This window comes from Vipera ursinii (genome assembly GCF_947247035.1).
Source record: "Vipera ursinii genome assembly, chromosome: 4".
Lineage (NCBI taxonomy): Eukaryota > Metazoa > Chordata > Lepidosauria > Squamata > Viperidae > Vipera > Vipera ursinii.
In genome coordinates, this window is record NC_139514.1 from 86,652,334 (window position 1) to 86,673,028 (window position 20,695).

At 36.7% G+C, this 20,695-nt stretch overlaps 1 protein-coding gene across 1 annotated transcript in view; it reads left to right on the forward strand.

The window, feature by feature from the left end:
* Positions 1-1,492: 1,492 nt before the first annotated feature.
* IL18RAP (interleukin 18 receptor accessory protein) overlaps positions 1,493-20,695 on the forward strand; it is a gene marked incomplete at its 3' end in the record, with an annotated part of 28,039 nt that continues 8,836 nt past the window's right edge. The window contains exons 1-8 of the mRNA XM_083362996.1: positions 1,493-1,824; positions 3,315-3,585; positions 4,344-4,521; positions 8,586-8,760; positions 11,035-11,103; positions 12,636-12,750; positions 16,522-16,679; positions 17,616-17,756. Coding sequence (XP_083219122.1) covers positions 1,755-1,824; positions 3,315-3,585; positions 4,344-4,521; positions 8,586-8,760; positions 11,035-11,103; positions 12,636-12,750; positions 16,522-16,679; positions 17,616-17,756 — 1,177 coding nt within the window. The 5' untranslated portion in view covers positions 1,493-1,754. The remainder of the gene's footprint in view (positions 1,825-3,314; positions 3,586-4,343; positions 4,522-8,585; positions 8,761-11,034; positions 11,104-12,635; positions 12,751-16,521; positions 16,680-17,615; positions 17,757-20,695) is intronic.

The following is a 20,695-nucleotide window of genomic DNA, read 5'->3' on the forward strand; positions in this document are numbered from 1 at the left end:
TTTATTGGCAGTATCTGTTACGTCACTATGAACACAATTGTGAACTAGATTTAACCAATGGTAGCAATGACTGTGGTTTCCTACCCCAGACCTAGATCTAAAAAATAAATTACTCAGGTGATCTGCCAGAAAAAGTAAGGAGTACTCTAGACCATTGTGGGCAGATAGAGAAGACATATATAAAGGAAGGAGAATTTATTATCATAGGCAGTACTGAAGTATGTTTGTTTCTATCAGTGCAAATCTGGGAAAGGAATATTTACCTACTCTTATTGTATAAGAAAATACAGATTTGCTTCTTACTCACAAAATGAAGCCGGAAACATGACTTGCTAAAAGAGGAACAAATGATAAAATTGAGGTCAAGGAAGATGATTAAAAGGAAACGTGCATATGAAATTCTGTTTAGAAGGGAACACAACATTTACTGCTTCTGATAAGATTGAAAGGTAAGATTTGCCATTCAGGAAATAATCCCTTTTCAAATTACAATTTCTCAGATTCATTACCTCAAATAAAATTTAAGGTTTTTTTAAAATTTAGCAAATAATTTGTATATATGTAAATTAATACAAATATATTTGTATCCTTTTCTTTGATTTCCTTAATTTATTTGAATTAACTTTTTATTTGAATGAAAGTAGTTGGCTTAAAAAGCCTTTGAATTTCTTTCACTAAATATAAATCTATTATCTCCACTCAGTAAGTTTTCTGTGTTAATTGGTATAGACTAATGTAGTAGTTTTTATTTCTCAGGTTCCAAATGAAATCAGTTCAAATGAAGCTTCTTTTGTGCTAGTTATGCTGTCTCATTCTTAAAAGCTTCATGGAATAGTATGGAAAATCTGACATGTAGTTATAACTCAACCATATTTTCCCATATGTTTCTTTTGAAATTTTCCTTAAACAGGTAGTATAAAAGAGAATGGATGCATATTATATTATTATTATGGTTGGGTTGTCACATAGTCAGATGTATTTGGCATTTTTATAATTTTTTTATAGCAGTTATAAATTTAATCCCTCATTTTTTTCTTAATAAAAAGTAATATAATAGTGAGTTGTAGCTATGAATTGGTGCAGAAAAGAGCAATAAAGATCAATGTGGTCTGGAGGATAAACCATATGATGAACAGCTAAAGGAACTATAGAGAAGGCTTAGCAGGGGTATAATAGCTGTCTTCCCATACTTGAAGGGCTGTCAAAGGGAAAAGGGGATTGATTTATTCTTCAAAGCACCTGAGAGTCGGACAACAAGCAATGGATGCAAGCTTATTAGAGGAAAATCCAGCCTTAAACTAAGAAGAAATTTTCTGACAATGAGAACAATTAATCAGTGGAACAGCTTGCTCCTAAAGTCATGGGTGTTCCATCCTTGGAGGTTTCCAAGAAAAGATTGGACAACAATTTGTCCACAATGGAATAAGGACTTCTGCCCTGGGCAGGAGGTTGGATTAGAAGAACTCCAAGGTTTCTTCCAGTCCTATGAGTCTATGATTTTATGAACCTTACAGGGCCCATGTTTAAAGAAGGTGTTTTAGAAGTAAAGTAACTTTACTTCTTGTTTTAACTTGTTTTATTTCATAAAGTAACTATGAAATATGTCACAAAGATTTTCTGCTTACCTCTATACACTTTCCTTGTAGCTTCTGTCTGGAATAAATTATTTTCAGGTAATGAAAAGAGTTTCAATGTCTGCCACTGGGGCTTACTGCCAAAGATTCAACACTGCAGAAATGAAATCTTAGACAACAATGCTTTTGTTTTTCTGGTGCTTTCTATTGTTTGTGACAAGAGCAGAAGCTGGTGATATTATGGTTACTGGTAAGCTATGTCAAGATTACTGCAAATCTTCATTGTTTGATCTTTCTTTCTCAGTTTTCCTATAAGGCAGAGTGCTCCAAACTTTCCTGCCTTATGGACCGAGGGGGGAGGGGGGGAGAGGGGATGGTTCCGCTCAAATGGCCAGCGAGCATACACAGCTCCATTTGTGCTTATCCGCTGCTCATGCAAGCGGGGATGTGTGTGTGTTCAGCCATCACTTCCATGGCTAGTTCCAAACAGCTTATGGGCCAGTAGCTAGCCCTGTTATAAGGGGTTGTCTTTTTAAAGATATTTTCCTACCTAAAGTGTGATTTTACATCTTTCACAGAGGCAGATTTTAATGATTTCTAGATAGGGAGGGCTTCATACTGTAGGTTAGTGGGCAGGAATATGCAATACATTTGTTAGCTACAAAAGTCTATTGTACATGTCAATAAACAATATAAGGCTTTTCAAGAATACATACATTTTTGTCCATTATTCATCCTTCAAAACTCCACCCTCTTCTGAATATAACATAGGTCGGTCTTGAATATCAAACAAGGGTTATCTTTTTATTAAATGTGCTATCTACAGATTTTTTTCAGCTTCTGAAGATAAAAAGATTTCAATTCAAAGATTCAGTGCAAAGAACACACTTCATATGAAAAAAGATTCTGGGTTTAATTCCCAACAGTTCCTGGGAATTCCTCTTGGAAATCCTGGAGAAATGTTATCAGTGCTGATTGTACTGAGATTGATAAATTCAATGTATATTAAAGACATATCTACCTGCTGAATCAGGTAGAGACTCTGTAATCTTAGTCCAATATCTGTATTCAGCAACTCAGCCGTTTTTTTCTGACATAGTTGTGGTATATTTTAAACTGCAGAAATGCTGCTGCTCTGTATAGTTTGTGGGGAATCAATTTCCTCATTAGTTTGAACACTGGACTCAACCCAGCTCTTGGTCCAAGATTTTTTTTATCTACTCAGATAGATCTACCAGGCAAATGGTGGTTTTTAGGCTTCCCCTTATAGGATTTGGGGGGGGGGGAACTTAATTAGTTTTTTCCTTTTATATGCTGCCAAATTTACTTAGTATGAAATAAGACATGTGCACGCGTGTGTAAGTGTGTGTGTGTGTAAGCATTTTCTTTTCTTTTCCAGTAGTGTGAGGGTAAATGGACTTCTGCTATTTCAGAATCTGTGGATGCTTGGGACATGCAATGTCTCAATGTTTTGATATCAGAGGTCTTCATGGGTTGTCTTATAGAAGATCCAAGGAATGAGGCTTGTTATCTTATTAATGGCTGTAGAACTAGTGCTGGCAATGAAATTCATAAAATATCGCACACTGACAAACTGATGCCTTGTTGTTATTAGTTGAGAAGCTGATAGCTTCTCAAAAGCAAAGGCCTACCTACATACTGTATGTACCTGGATGCTTATAATAACTAAAATGTCCTTTAAAAAAATAAGATAGTACTGACTTTTTAAATTCTTTTCAGATTGCCTTAAAAAGCATACCAATGTGAGGTACAGAGCCATCAGCAACCACAAATTTATTGTATCATGTGATCTGCCATCTGAAGACACCGCATCAATTTACAACCATTCTTCTCTTTATGAAAAACATGTAATGTGGTTCTGGCAATCCAGTGATGGAGGAACCACTATGATCCTCAGTGATAAAACCACCAATCCTACTCTTTGGGGGAACTCACTTTGGTTTAGCCCAATAAAAACTGAACATTCTGGAATATACATCTGTATGAAAAGGTTGGTTGTGTGAATAAACTTCTAGTTTGCTAATGTTTTACCTTTCCAGCAATCACTTTTTAAAATATCTGATATGATCTGCAGCTAATTCTTTGAAAAATATGTTTTAGTTAAACATTTTCATATTAATCATAATTCAGAAAAAGAATGGAAACTACTAAAAGTATACTCAGATGCTGTGTAGTGTGATCATAGCCACATAACTTTATGAATGATATAATACTGTGTAATATAATTTTGGAACATGTTAAATTAAACCAGATTACAAAGCTATCCAATAGGATAGTGAACAGGAACTTTTACTCAAGCAACTGGGAGGCTCACAATTTCCATATAGTTTTGTAGCATATTAAATCTTCAAACCTCTTTGTCAATTTCTTCCATAAATAAAATCTCCTTTACAATCTTAGGATATACTGGGACATTATAACTTTTTTTCAAAGATTTTAATAATACAGTGGTACCTTGGTATGCAACTGTTTTGAAACTCATCAAATTTGGTACTCAATGCATTTTGATGCAAAAATATTGTCCAGAACTCATCGGTTGTTTGGGACTTAACGCACAAGCTAGAACTTGTCAGTGTCAGCTCTTGTGACTACATTATTCCTTATGGAAAAAAGGAACCAATCAATGATGAGTACTGCAGTACTACTGTACATTTCAGGTTCAGCAATGTATTAAATTCATTTTTTCTCTTGCTGCACAGAATTAGTCTCTGGATAATTTCTCCTGAAATTTCTTTTTGTGTCACACAGGGATAGCCTATCACCATGTGTCAATATTTTAATAGCTGTTCAAACAAAAATTATGGCTAATTGTTCAGTTAACAACAGAAATGACATTTATCTATTTGTGGACCAAGGAACATATATTGGTTGCCCAGGGAAAAACTGTTATTCTAATCTTCCACAATCATCAGTGAAATGGTACAAAGTAAGTTTTTTTTTTAAGATAACAACTCCTTGCATCCATTCAATTGCCGTACATTTCATGAAACATTCAAATAGCTTTGATTTGTTTGAAAAATTATAGAGAGATTATTTGTCCAATAATAATAATAATAATAATAATAATAATAATAATAATAATAATAATAATAATAATGAGAAGAAGAAGAAGAAGAAGAAGAAGAAGAAGAAGAAGAAGAAGAAGAAGAAGTTGGAAGGGACCTTGGAGGTCATCTAGTCCAACCCCCTGCTCAGGCAGGAAACCCTATACCATTTCAGACAAATGGCTGTCCAGTCTCTTCTTAAAAACTTCTAGAGAATTTGTTGGAGAATTCACCACTTCTGGAGGCAGGTTGTTCCACTGGTTGATTGTTCTAACTGTCAGGAAGTTTCTCCTTAGTTCTAGGTTGCTTCTCTCCTTGATTAGTTTCCATCCATTGCTTCTTGTCCTGCTTTCAGTTGCTTTGGAGAATAGCATGACTCCCTCTTCTTTGTGGCAGCCCCTGAGATATTGGAACACTGCTATCATGTCACCCCTCACCCTTCTCTTCGTTAAACTACACATACCCAATTCCAGCAACCGTTCCTTATATGTTTTAGCCTCCAGTCCCCCAATCATCTTTGTTGCTCTTCTCTGTACCCTTTCTAGAGTCTCAACATCTTATTTACATTGTGGTGACCAAAACTGGATGCAGTATTCTAGGTGTGGCCTTACCAAGGCATTGTAAAGTGATATTAGTAATTCACATGATCTTGATTCTGTCCCTCTGTTAATGCAGCCTAGCACTGTGTTGGCTTTTTTGGCATCTACAGCACACTGCTGGCTCATATTGAAGTGATTGTCTACTAGGACTCTGAGATCCCTCTCACAGTTACTACTATCGAGCAAGGTACCACTTATGCTATACCTGTGCATTTGATTTTTCCTGCCTAAATGTAGAATCTTACCTTTTTCACCACTGAATTTCATTTTGTTAGATAGCGCCCGGTGCTCGAGTCTGTCCATATCCTCCTGTATTTTAAGCCTATCTTCTGGAGTATTGGCTATTTCTGCCAGCTTGGTGTCATCTGCAAATTTGATGAGTTCCCCATCTATCCCCTCATCCAAATTGTTGATAAAGATGTTGAAGAGCACTGGGCCCAGAACAGAGCCCTGGGGCACCCCACTACACACTTACTTCCATGTAGATGCGGTTCCATTGAGGACCACACGCTGAGTACGGCCTGTCGGCCAGGTACGAATCCATCTGGTGGTGATGCTATCTAACCCACATTTTTCTATCTTATCAAGTAGTAGGTTGTGATCTACTTTATCAAATGCCTTACTGAAGTCCAAGTAAATTATATCTACAGCATTCCTCTGATCCACTAATTTTGTCACTTGGTCAAAGAATGCAATAAGATTTGTCTGGCATGTTCTGTTTTTGACAAACCCATGTTGACTTAGTGATGACTTTGTTTGCATCAAGGTGTACACTGATTTGTTGTTTGATTATCTTTTCCAGAATCTTCCCAGGTATTGAGGGCAGATTGATAGGTCTGTACTTTCCTGGATCTATTTTTTTCCCTTTTTTGAAGATAGGAACTACATCAGCCCTCTTCCAGTCCTCTGGTAGTTCCCCAGTGCTCCAGGATCTTTGAAAAATATAGTTCAGTGGTTCTGAGATCACGTCTGCCAGTTCTTTGAGAACTTTGGGGTGTAATCCATCTGGTCCTGGTGATTTGAACTTGTCTAGGCGGGACAGGTGCTCACTTACTATTTCCTTGCCTATCTTAACTTGTGTTTGTATTCTGTTTTTTATGGCACTGGTTTTGGTAGGTTGGACTGTTTTTCCCCCTTGTGTGTGTGTGTAAAGTTATCAAAGATAACAGGTGTAGACATTTTAAAATCAATAAAATTAGTGAACTCCAGGATATAAAATAGACTTTTTATTACTGAGCTTTCGTCAACTAGCTGTTGACATAATCAGAGTAAGGACTGAAGATAAAGAGAACCTACATGTACACTTGTGTGACCATTTTAATGGTCAGGACACAGAACGTATATACAGCATGCTCACCACCCGCTCACTCACATTTAGTCTCAATGGTTCCGGCTTTGATGTAAAAGCTGGTCTCGGTCTGAAATTCAAAAATCCCTCCTCCCAGCTGTTCAGTGTATAAACCTCACTGTGCTATGTGCAGCCGCACATCAGTTGTTAATGTCCACAACAACCAGAGCATAAAGCCGACAGCAGCACAGAGCAGCCATGTGAGACAGGACAAACACACATAGCAACTGAAGAACGAGAGGGTATTGAGACCATGACAAGGACCGACTCTTGCAACAGAGCCAGATTCATGACATCTGAGCACCAGAGAGCGAGAACGGCCGATCTGATTACACATCCCATGAAGACATTGACAGTTTACAGGAATAAGAGCAAGGTTCCTGCAGAGACATGGAGTGACCATGCACAGTGAGACGGGCATGCACAGCAGCTAGATGGTGAAAGGACATAACGACCTCAGTGAAGGCTAGCAAAAGACAGATGCAAAAAACGAGTTAAATAGTTTTGCTTTCTCCCTGTTGCTTGTCACCTTCTTGCCACTTTCCCCCACTAATGGACCAATCATTTCCTTAACCTTTTTCTTGTTTTTTATATGTTGAAAGAAGCTTTTTTGTTATTTTTGTCTTTGGTCGCAAGCCTTAGTTCATTTTGAGCCTTAGCTTTCCTCACTTCATCTTTGCAGGCACGGGCTATTTGCTGATATTCTGACTTAGTTATGTGCCCCTCTTTCCACTTCTTATACTTGTCCTTTTTATCTTTCAGTTTATCAGAGAGTTCTTTATGCAGCCATCCTGGTTTCTTTTGAGAGCTGTTATTTTTCTTCTTTGTTGGTATTGTGGTAGACTGGGCTTTTATTATCTCGCTTTTCAAAATTTCCCAAGCTTCTTGAGTTGTTTTCCTCTTTAGGATTCTCATCCATGGAATTCTTCCCAAGGTCTCTCTAAGTTTATTGAAATTAGCTCTCTTAAAGTCCAAAACTCTAGTTTGACTGTATTCTATTGCTTGTGCTTCCAGAATGTTGAATTCCAATATTGCATGATCACTTCTCCCCAAGGTTCCTGTGGCTTCAACACTTTCTATCATTTCATCTCTGTTGGTGAGAATTAAATCCAATATGGCTAATCCCCTAGTTCCCTTCTCTACTTTTTGGGAGAGAAAGTTGTCTTTTAGGTTTGTCAGGAATCTGTTTGATCTTCCACTTGGTGCAGAGTTTGGAATATTTTCTTTGACCTATTCCATGGTTTCTTTAAAATCTAAGCAAGTTTGGAGCTTGTGAGTACTTGGATGGACATTCAAGACTAGCCAAAGTCAAGTAGGTGCTGCTACTGGTTGGCAAACACAAAGCCATTTGGATTTAATTTTAATTTAATTTTAAGAGCCATGGTGGTGCAGTGGTTAGAATGCAGTATTGCAGGCTAATTCTTCCAGCTGCCAGCAGTTTGATCCTCATCAGCTCAAGATTGACTTCCATCCTCCCAAGATTGGTAAAATAAGGACCAAGATTGTTGGGGGCAATATGCTGACTCCGTAAAGTGCATAGAGAGGGCTGTAAACATTGTGAAGTGGTATTGTTAATTGCCATTGGAAAAGTGGGATGGGGAAGGTCGTAGAATCTGGTTTCATGTAGAGTAGGATTTCACAACCTGGCACTCTTTGGCTATAATGGATCACAATTTCTGAAGTTCCCAGCCACCATGGTCAAAAACCAAAATCGGATTCATATGAACTGGAATGCCACATATCTGGAATGCACTGGTACAGAGAAGGCTATTGCAGAAAGAAAACTAAATTAAAACTCCTTATTTTCACCCAAAGTTCTTTAATTACACCTTTCATGGCTAATAATCATCATAGTTTTGTAATTCATTTGAGGATCTGAAATCATACACTTATGAATACCAATTGCTATGAAGTATCTGGCGGTTAACTTGAGAATTTGTGAATTTGCACATTTCAACCAATCATAATACATGAGTTGTTCATCTTTATCTTTTTTTAGAATGGAATACAAGTAGAACGTAAAAAGAAAAGACCTGGCCTACAATTCTACAATGATAAACTAGTACTGCGTTCTGTGTATGATAAAGATAACGGTACTTATACATGTGATTACATGTTGACTGACCACAGTATACAATGGAAAATGAGAACAATACTAAATGTGCATGTTATCTGTAAGTCACTATACATAATTCAGCATAATAAATAATTTCTTATAGTGTTTTATATTTTAGCAGTGATATATGTACTATATCAGACTTTAGAGTTTATATTGTTTAATTATAATGATATAGTAATATTCAATGACTAGTTGAATTATTTGCTTATCTTTGTCATTCCTGACTGGTCTAAGCAGTTATGACATTCCCTTCTTAAAGCAATTTACTCAGAAGATAGAAACATGCTTTTTACAAACTTCTAAAATAAATTACAAAAAATGAGATCTATGTGGTAATAAATAAATTATTGACAACACTTCTTTTTCAAAATGGATTGAATTTTATCTTGGAAAATTTTACAAGAATGCATTCAAATAATTCTTGTTTAAGATTGATGGAGCTAATCTGCTATGGCAGATTATTATGGTAGCCCAATTATGCATGTTAAGATAATTTCAATGGAAAATCTATATATCATATGGAAAAGGTTCTGTTGAAGGAACAGCACCAATTTAAACCCTGATTTTTATTCTAGTACAGGGGTGTCAAACTCAATTTCATTGAGGGCCGCATCAGCATTGCGGTTGCCCTCGGGGCCGGGTGGGTGTGGCCAGGGTGGGCGTGGCCTACTGGGTGGGCGTGGCCAGCTCTACATCATTCGCATCAAGGGTGCCTATGGGGGCCTGGGCAGGAGTGGGACAGATCTGAGGGTCTCTGGCAGAAGGAGGGTCTCTGGGCCAGGGCCAAGGCAGTGGGGGCCCATTCCCTCACTGTTTCTAGGATGGCTTTGCGGGCCGCATGAAACCACTTCGCGGGCCGGATCTGGCCCCCGGGCCTTGTGTTTGACATGTCTGTTCTAGTAGATAGTGAGGTTGCATATGGATGGTTAAGTATGAACATACATATCACATGCAAGCAAATAAAAACATTGTTCTAAAAGATAACAAAGTATTATTCATTAGCCAGTTTCATTTTTAATGAGTTTCACAAATATGTGACATTGATTATTTATTAAATTTATATGGCACTTGTCTTGAAGTATATGTATGTGTGTCTGGGTATTTGTGTAAGAAGACTAAGAAATCTCTTGCCCACCTAGCAATCTGAAAGCATACAAATGTGAGTAGATAAATAGGTATCACTTTAATGGGAAAGTAACAGCTTATAGTCATGCTGGCCATATGACCATGGAAATATCTTAAGACAATGCTGGCTCCCTCAACCCAGAAATGGAGATGAGCACCACCCCTTAGAGTTGAAAACAACTGGATGGGGGAAATTTCCACTAGATGTCACTGTTCATTTTTCAACTTTTTAAAACAAAGAGTTATTTTTGTTTATACACACGCACACCCACATGCACACGCACACACACACACGCACACACACACACACACACACATCCAGCCTGAGGATGACGGATGAGATTTCATTGAAATGTTGCCCTGATACCTCCAATTCTATGTGGGGAAAAACCCGAATGACTATATATATATATATATAGGAATTGTCCGGTGTGACTACTGCCTGTTCGATAGCCTTCAAGATAGGCTGAAAACAGGAAATAAAGATTTGCCCCATGTTTGGGGCCTAGCAAGGTAATCTAAAGAGTTAACATTTGAAACATATATATATATATATATATATATATATATATATATATATATATATATATATATATATATATAATTTAATTTAATTTGCCACTTCCATCTATAGAAGGGTGAGGTAATCCCCTTCCTTCTCACTTTGGGAGGCTTTTTTGCTTCTTGGAGAACTTTTCAAGCACGCTGTTCACTGTTGTGCTGGTTAGTGCCTTTGGACTTTGTCTGCAAGTAGCTTGGGCTGGTCAACTAAGTGTGACCAGCCTTTCTCCTGTCAGGTTAGAAGGCTTTCCACGAATCGATGGAAATGACTACCATCATTCCAGAATCATCAGGGCATCCTTCTTTTCTTTGCTTCCTCTCCCGCGACTTAGACGCATTTAGGGTCCTCTGGCAGGGCGAAACTAGCCATGGGGTGCGGAGAGCTGCAATCCCATGACCGGGCACTACGGCACAAAACCGGAAGTCTCTTTACAGAACTCACTTTTGCTGAAAGTACTTAATCCTGTAAAGAAATTGCTTGCATTATTTCAGCTAACTAAATAATGACTGGTGTCATTCCACCAATTAAGTGGTATCTTGTCTGTGTTGTCTCATGGATCTCTGTATTGTAACCTGGACATGCATTGAACAAGTTAAAGATTTTTTTTTTTTAACTTCTAACACACCATTTTTCATGTTTTAGCAAAAGACACTATCCATCCTCCAAAGGTTTTGAATCCCAATAATGAGATAACCCTTGAAGTAGAAATTGGTAAGAATTAAATTTTCACTTTTATCTTGTAACCTATCAGATAATAGGTATCTTACATTGACTGCATTCCACTTTAAGCTATAGCTTAATTTTAGTCAAAATGTACTAGTTGCGGGTACTTTGGGATTACTTATTTTATGATATAAATCATAGATTGTCTATTATTTTAGCAAAATAGCAGGATTCTATTCTGAAATAGGGGAAAAGTCACAAGTCATATGGTTCCCATACGTATCTTCACCAGTAAACAGCTGCAGCTTAAAAATATGAATTTCATAGAACAATTGCAATGTATAGATTCAAGAGTATATTACCAGCATTTCAAGGGGTTGGACATTATATTTTAAAGTCCTAAATGTGTTGGAGTCTCAGATATTATGATCTTTCTGGGAGAAAGGTTTTTTTAGATTTTGTAATACTAAGTGTAATAAGGGGGAAAAATATAACTTATTAAAATGTAGGCAAGTGCCTTCTCTGCAGCCAGTTTAGTTTATAAGTTCCTTATTGGCATCTTTCCTCCCACTACCCATGTACAACATATTTTTGTTTTTTAAAAGTGACAGATGTTTGACTTTCCAGTTTGTGGAATTGTTCTCCCTCCAAAGTAGTCCAGACAAGAAGCAGATCCAGGAGTATTACATGTATTGTAAGGTTACATTAACATAACCTTGCAACTCCTAAAGTACTTTACACTTTTACAGTCCAATAAACTAGGAAGGGTCCTTTCTGAGATGTTTGCCATGCTCCATTACTTCTGTAGACTCAGCTGTCTCTTATCTGACCATTGCCATCTATGGCTCTTCATCCTATCTCCTAGGATCATTCCCACTTAGCATAACAGGAATGTACAGTTTTATTATTCTATAGCAATTTGCTCTAATACCATTATATTAGAAGACTCACATTTGTCATATTAAATGCAACATTTTTCAAATATGTCACAGTTAAAACCTAATAGGAGAGATATAGTTTGGTATATTGGTTAAGACATCAGGCTAGAAACTAGAATATTGAAAGTTCTAGTCCCATTTTAGGCATGAAGCCACTCACAGTCTCACAGTCATAGAAAGCAAAAAATGGCAAATCCTTCTGAAAAATCTTCCCAAGAAAACTGCAACTGTCCAAGCATTTTCTAGGAATCAAGACTTCCTCAAACACACACACAAATGCAAACATACACCCAAATACACATGCGTAGTATAATTATTATCCTCTGTGCTTCTGTATCACCTCCTTTCCATCAAGTGCATGAAAGATAGATTGAAGTGGTGTAGGATGAAAACTAATGAAAATAGTAAATGTACTAGTCTTTAAAATGCAACAAGACTTTTTGTGTAAAAAAACCCCATAGCTACTTGAGTTATTTTTTGAAGAACCTTTGTATACGCTACTTAATATTAATAATCTGCAAATTTTCAAATCCTATGTAAAGAATCTCATAACCATTTGCAAACTGCTCTAAAATATTTTCTGATCCATGGAAAATATGCATGCTGTTTTCCCCCCACCCTCATCTTTTTTTATTTTTTAAGGTCAACCGATTGATCTTGAATGCAAAGCACAATTTGGTTTTGAAATGAATGTTTCCTCCTCACTACAGTGGTACCGAGAAACCAGTAAAAACCAACAACTGATACAGCAAGACAGGTATGGAAAGAAAGGGTCTGAATTGAAAGGAAGGAAGGAAGGAAGGAAGGAAGGAAGGAAGGAAGGAAGGAAGGAAGGAAGGAAGGAAGGAAGGAAGGAAGATTTAGATTTAGAAATTCCAAGGAGTCCAGGTGCTCCTTGGAGGCCTTAGATGCATTTCCCAAAGTTGTCATCAAACTGTATTTTTAATGTTATATTATTAAATATATCTGAGTAATCACATTAAAAGTAATCTTAGTTAGATGAAGTCAGTTTTAATTTTTTAAAACCCAAATATGAATTTTTAAATTGTTTAAGAATTTTAATCCCATCACAAGATTTTTGGGGCATGACTCCTGACATATTATTGAAAGACAAAATGTGGTCCTCAGTATGGAAATTGTTCTGTATCTCAAACATAAAATATATGTCTTCTTATACGTTTGCCATTATGAAACTGCAGATGAAATTACTATTTTTTTTATTAGATCCAGTACATAGCTTTAACTTTTCTATTGTCATCTCAATCTTCTTTAACTTGCCCTACTCTGTGAACCCTTAATTCTGCTTTTATTTTTTCAGGTTTTTTTTAAAAAAAATAACAGATATAAAATATATTATCATATTAATAAATATGATAAAACCCAAAGATTTTTAAGTGAATTATCCCTCAGTTCATATCTTACTAAATCCTCATTTAGCTTGTTTGAATTTAGGCCCATGAGTTTTCCTAAGGTTTGTCATTTAGTTTAGCAATCTTGTTTGGGGTTTAATTTTTCATTGGCTTTATGTTAAGACTCTTACTGGAAAGATGGATTATAGAAGAAACATATTAGTACTTGAGTGGCAGATTCATGAGGTGGCATTTGGAAGACCTTGTTGACCAACCATAAATAGAGTTTTTTGTTTACCCTGACAACAACTGGGAGACAAACTCTGCACCAAGTGGAAGATCAAACAGATTCCTGACAAACCTAGCAGACAACTTTGTCACCCAAAAAATAGAGAAAGGAACTAGGAGATTAGCCATTTTGGATCTAATTCTCACTAACAGAGATGAAATGATAGAAGGTGTTGAAGCCACAGGAACCTTGGGAGAAAGTGATCATGCAATATTGGAATTCAACATTATGGAAGCACAAGCAATAGAATACAGTCAAACTAGAGTTTTGGACTTTAAGAGAGCTAATTTCAATAAACTTAGAGAGACCTTGGGAAGAATTCCATGGATGAGAATCCTCAAGGGGAAAACAACTCAAGAAGCTTGGAAAATTTTGAAAAGTGAGATAATAAAAGCCCAGTCTAGCACAATACCAACAAAAGAAGAAAAATAACAGCTCTCAAAAGAAACCAGCATGGCTGCATAAAGAACTCTCTGATAAATTGAAAGATAAAAAGGACAAGTATAGAAAGTGGAAAGAGGGGCACATAACTAAGTCAGAATATCAGCAAATAGCCCGAGCCTTCAAAGATGAAGTGAGGAAAGCTAAGGCTCAAAATGAACTAAGGTTTGTGACCAAAGACAAAAATAACAAAAAAGCTTCTTTCAACATGTAAAAAAACAAGAAAAAAGTAAAGGAAATGATTGGTCCATTAGTGGGTGAAAGTGACAAGAAGGTGACAAGCAGCTGATTCAGAAACGGAACATGTTAAGGATTGTATGATAAAGTGGGCCCAGAACTTTCAGGAGGTTATAACAATGGATACTTGGGAAAAGATATGGGTCAGAAATGTAAAATTTACACAGGCTCAAAATTTAAGAGAGAATTTTTATAAAATGTTTTATAGATGACATTTAGATCCTAAAAAATTAGCAAGTATGTATCCAAACTGCCAGCCCAAATGTTGGAGGTGTGGTTGTGAGGATGCAACATATTATCATATATGGTGGACTTGTAAAAAAGAAGGTGACAAGCAACAGGGAGAAAGCAGAACTATTTAACTAGTTTTTTGCATCTGTCTTTACACAAAGGGAAAAAACAGACCAACCTATCAAATTTATTGCCATAAAAAATGGAATAGAAACACAGGTTAAGATAGGCAAGAAAATGGTAAGTGAGCACCTGCCCAACCTAGACGAGTTCAAATCACTAGGACCAGATGCATTACACCCCAAGGTTCTCAAGGAACTGGCAGATGTGATCTCAAAACCACTGAACTATATTTTTCAAAGATCCTGGAGCACTGGGGAACTACCAGAGGACTGGAAAAGACCTGATGTAGTTTCCATCTTCAAAAAAGGGGAAAAAATGGATCCAGGAAATTACAGACCTATCAACCTGACCTCAATACCTGGGAAGATTCTGGAAAAGATAATCAAACAACAAATCAGCAAGCACATAGAGGCAAACAAAGTCCATTACTAAAAGCCAACATGGATTTGTCAAAAACAGATCATGCCAGACAAATCTTATTGCATTCTTTGACCAAGTGACAAAATTAGTGGATCAGAGGAATGCTGTGGATATAATTTACTTGGACTTTAGTAAGGCATTTGATAAAGTAGATCACAACCTACTACTTGATAAGATAGAAAAATGTGGGTTAGACAGCATCACCACCAGATGGATTCGTAGCTGGCTGACAGGCCATACTTAGCATGTGGTCCTCAATGGAACCGTATCTACTTGGAGGGAAGTGAGTAGTGGGGTGCCCCAGGGCTCTGTTCTGGGCCTAGTCCTCTTCAACATCTTCATCAATGATTTGGATGAGGGGATAGATGGGGAACTCATCAAATTTGCAGACAACACCAAGATGGCAGGAATAGCCAACACTCAGGAAGATAGCCTTAAGGTACAGGAGGATCTGGACAGACTTGAACACTGGGTGCTATCTAACAAAATGAAATTCAATGGGGGAAAAAGTAAGGTTCCACATTTAGGCAAGAAAAACCAAATGTACAGCTATAGTATAGGGGGTACCTTGCTCAATAGTAGTAACTGTGAAAGGGATCTCGGAGTCCTAGTGGACAATCACTTAAATATGAGCTAGCAGTGTGCTGCAGCTGCCAAAAAAGCCAACCCAGTGCTAGGCTGCAGTAACAGAGGGATAGAATCAAGATAATGTGAAGTACTAATACCACTTTACAATGCCTTGGTAAGGCCACACCTGGAAAATTGCATCCAGTTTTGGTCACTACGACGTAAAAAAGATGTTGAGACTCTAGAAAGAGTACAGAGAAGAGCAACAAAGATGATTAGGGGACTGGAGGCTAAAACATATAAGGAACAGCTGCTGGAATTGGGTATGTTTAGTTTAATGAAGAGAAGAATGGGGGGTGGACATGATAGCAGTGTTCCAATATCTCAGGGGCTGCCACAAAGAAGAGGGAGTCAAGCTATTTTCCAAAGCACCTGAGGGCAGGACAAGAAGCAACAGATGGAAATTAATCAAGGAGAGAAGCAACCTAGAACTAAGGAAAAACTTCCTGACAGTTAGAACAATCAACCAGTGGAACAACCTGCCTCCTGAACAGTGAAGTTTTTAAGAAAAGACTGGACAGCCATTTGTTTGAAATGCTATAGGGTTTCCTGCCTGAGCAGGGGGTTGGGCTAGATGAGCAAGGTCCCTTCCAACTTTATTATTATTATTATTATTATTATTAAAAGAACAAGAGTTTCAATGTGACTGGTAGATGTGACTGACACAATTTTTTATTCTTTTTTTCTGACATTGTAAAGAGTCCTGTCTATATATTTAAAATATTTGTTCATGGGTATCATGAAAAGCTGCAAATGTTTGCACATGGATGGGAGCATGACTGATGATTGATAAGAGCATTATTCTGTTTAGAGTTCATCCACAGGGACTGGATGGACAAACCTTTATTCTTACCTTCAAACTGATAAAAGTAACTGAAGAAGATCTAAACAGCCACTTCATCTGCTTGGCCCAAAATTCTATTGGGAATGCTACTGGAGTGATCAAACTTAAGAGGCAAACAGAAAAAGGTAAAACTGTCAAACCACTAAGATAATATCACTGCTCTACTTGACGTCATTAACACTTTTCTTTGGTTTTCTGACCTATTGTGTTATATTATGAAATTCTACTGTACATGAATTTCATCAGCCTTAGCCTCAATTTCCTATTATAAAAACAGTTCCAGTTTCTTGTGCCATATCTGATAGCTGTTGTTTTCCACCAATACAACGTTTTCTAATGAATCCATATACTTAATCACAGGGTCTTTTTAAAAGGGGCTGCCAGGTCTCTCTGTGAAGTTAGATTGTAAGTGACATGAAGACAAGAGGTTTCCTTCCTTCCTTCCTTCCTTCCTTCCTTCCTTCCTTCCTTCCTTCCTTCCTTCCTTCCTTCCTTCCTTCCTTCCTTCCGGTAGTCAGGTAGTCCTCATTTAATGATTGCCTTTTTTAGCAATCATTCACAATTAAGATAGTGAGGAAAAGTAACTTTGCAACCAGTCTTCACATTTACAACCTTCATGGATATGTGAAGCAAAGGAAAATTGAAGTAAGATCATAAGCACAGTGTCAAGTTTCCGACGTATGGGCTTTTCAAGTGACTCTGAGGCACTCTGCTAACATCGAATGTTATTGCTTGACACACAGTTTCAGTTTCACTGAATGACTGCTTTGCTTAAAGACTGAGTTGTGGTTGCTAAATGAGTACTACCAATATATGGCTTTTCAGATGAAAATTCCACAGCTAAATATACTTATCTTGGATAAAATTAAATAATATTCCTTGCAGGCAGTTAAGATTCCTTGAGGATCTAGGAATACATCTATTTCTTCAGTGGGCAAGTTCAGGTCATCATCCATCACATCCTTCCCCAGCTGTTATACTTCATCTTGCACTTCACCATTAATCATTAACGTCATCATTAATTTTGTATTATGTTTTATCTATTTCTATTTTCTCTCTAGCAATTCATTTCTTGCTTATTTTGTGTGGCACTATTATAATATTACTTGGAGTGGTTTCAGGAGGCCTGCTGGTTTATAGCCACTGGATTGAACTTATATTATTCTATCGGAATTATCTAGCCAAAGATGAAACTCTGAGTGGTAAGAATGTTTGATTTACAATAGCATTTAATGGCCAATTTACTAATTGGAGAAGATTGGTCAATACTACTGGTTCTTATCAGTTCATTTCTCTCTCTCTCTCTCTCTCTCTCTCTCTCTTGCTCTCTCTCTCCACTTTACGTATATTTGCTCCTACCTCATTTACCCATTGTCTCAAAGTATCTTAACTTGACATACAGGACTCTCAGCAACCCATTCCCAAATATTGAATACTAATACAATGAATACAAAATATTCATTTTTATAAGAATTCCTGGTGATAGAATTGAGCATGTATTATAATCTCTCCTGACCCAGTAAATGGAATATTGCACTGAAACCTAAGAAACCATTTTTAAAATCCTGTCTTTCCTCCCATTCCCAATGCAGAGGTATACTGCAACAATATTCAACAGCCTGTAAAATTTGAATAATAGCATTTAGTTGTAATTTGGAAAGAAATTATTAATAAGCCCTTAGCTATCATCTTATAACTCATCAATCAGATATGGTTAAAGGAAAATTAGGGAAATTAGGAAGGGTGGAATTTTCAGTATGAATCAGTCTGTACCAGAAAAAAAACCCCCAAACCAAAACACTGCACATGCCCACATTTCTTAAAACTTGACATAATCCTTTTAAATACACAGGAAGCAAATCTTTTATCAAAGCCATCAGCAAAATCTGATGAACTCTTTTTTTTCCATTTCTTTCATTAAATTCAGTTGATGGAACTTTCAACTTTCAAACATTTCAAATGTTACTATCTGACCTAAATCAACAAAATAAAAACTATTAATAAAATACTGTAGTTAAATTTTAATCTTAAAAACAGAGACAATAGAGAAACATTGGGCAGATTTCATAAAAAATATTGGAGGAGAAGAGAAAGAACGAGGAGGGAGGAATTGCTAGGGATATAACCTTAATGAATGTGCAGCGGCTGTTACAGAATCCTGTTAACAAAGATGTTTTTAATATTCGTCTGCCACAGAGGTATTCAGGAAATGAATTTAGGTCAAAAGTTTCATTTTCTAAAAAATGAACTTTTATTCCACCCCCCCTTTTGATCCTTTCTTTTAAAAGTTTCTCATTTTTAAGCTAAAAATAAAACTTTTTATAAAATAAAACTTGTTATTTTTATAATAAAAATATATGATCACTTTAGAACACCTGAAAGGAGCTGGTAGCAAAAGAATTTCTTTTCTTGTGTTCTTATTGTCAAGCAATTCTGATTTTTTTTATAAGCTAGTTGTGAATGTAGAACAAACAAACATTCATCAGTGATCTGTTGAATTAAAAATGTACAGAACTAAAAAGTGGAAGATAAAAACTATGGTGATAATTTTTACACACACACACACAAACATGCATAAATACATAGCATGGCAATTTTTTGCTTATAACTCACCAGTTTGAAAAGTTCATGCCCCAAATTTCAGAGATAGGCATGAATTTTAATCAAATATATCTACATAGCATAGGTCAGTTCCAAATAACAGTATCAGTCTCTGATGTAGATTTAAATCACTTTTTCCTTTAAAATATTTCTTCAACTGAGTATTGTGTAGATATGCTAAGACTTCAGGTGGCTGTGAATTCTGCGAGTTGAAGCCTAATGTAGTTGGAAAATACCAGGTTGATTAAGGATGATTAAACTACTTCTTGAAACTTAGAAAAGACACCAATAGTCCAAATTGTGTGCTAAAGAAATAGGATTAAGAAGAATATGAATCTTATACTGTAGATGTGTTCTACATGGAATTGCTCTTGAAGATCATCTGGAAACTACAGCTGATTAAAAATGCAGTAATGCAGTTGGTAACAGATCTTTCTTCTTATGCCTATGTATTATTACTGTGATATGAACTATGTTGGCTGCCAGTTGACTTCTGGGTGCATTTCAAAGTGCTGGTTGTTTCCTATAAAGCTCTTTATGGCATAGGTCTTTGTTATTTGAGGAACTGCCTATTTCCAATTGTTTCGGCCTGTATGGTACATTCAGGCAGAGTGGATACACTTCACATCCTCTCCATTACATATTGCCATCTTGGGGAATCAAGGACATGTGACTTCTATGTTGTTGCCCCTTCTTGCTGGAGCAGCATCCCTCCAGAGGTAGGTGTGGTGCCCAGTCTTCTGGGATTCTGGAAGGACTTTAAGATTTGGCTCTGTTCTCAGGCCTTGAGTTAGTGTGTCTGTGAAATCCCTGTTGTTTTTTTTATTACTATGGTTATTTTTAGTCTAGGCTGCCATGTTTGTTTCATTATTTTCACAATTTTCACAATTTTAATTTATGTTTGGATAAATTTCAGTGGGTGTTCATAATAAATTTAATAAATAATAATCATAATTGTTCTGTAATATCTTATTTGCACAAGATTCTAATACAGCCAATATAAAATGGTTTGATTTTTGCATGTTACAAATTGCCATTCATAAATTTTCTGCCTATAATTTCTAAGCAGTGGTGCTGAATGCCCATTTAGATATTCTGCATGCTGCACTTTAATTTAGATATGGAATCACTTCATTTTCTATAAGAAAATGCTCCAAGATCAGAATTTGTGTCCATTAGAGGATTAAGAATATTGATGCAGTAGTTAACTCACTGTTCAGATGGCTTACAGATTTTGTTTTAGAGCAGCCTCTGCTGGTAAAATGAAAAATGATACAATTCTCCAGCGATATAGGCAGGGGTGGGATTCAGCCAGTTCATACCAGTTTGGCAGAACCGGTAGCTAATTTTTTGTTGCCCAGGCCCAGAACAGACTTCTGGAAGTGGCATCCACACAGAGAACCAGTTGTTCACATATTTGAATCCCACCACTGGATATAGGTCAGCACATTGTAAATCAAAGAATAATGTGGCATCATAGAGTGCTTGACTGAAATTGCAGAAAGCTTGGTTTAATGCCCTCTTTGCCCAGTAATGCACA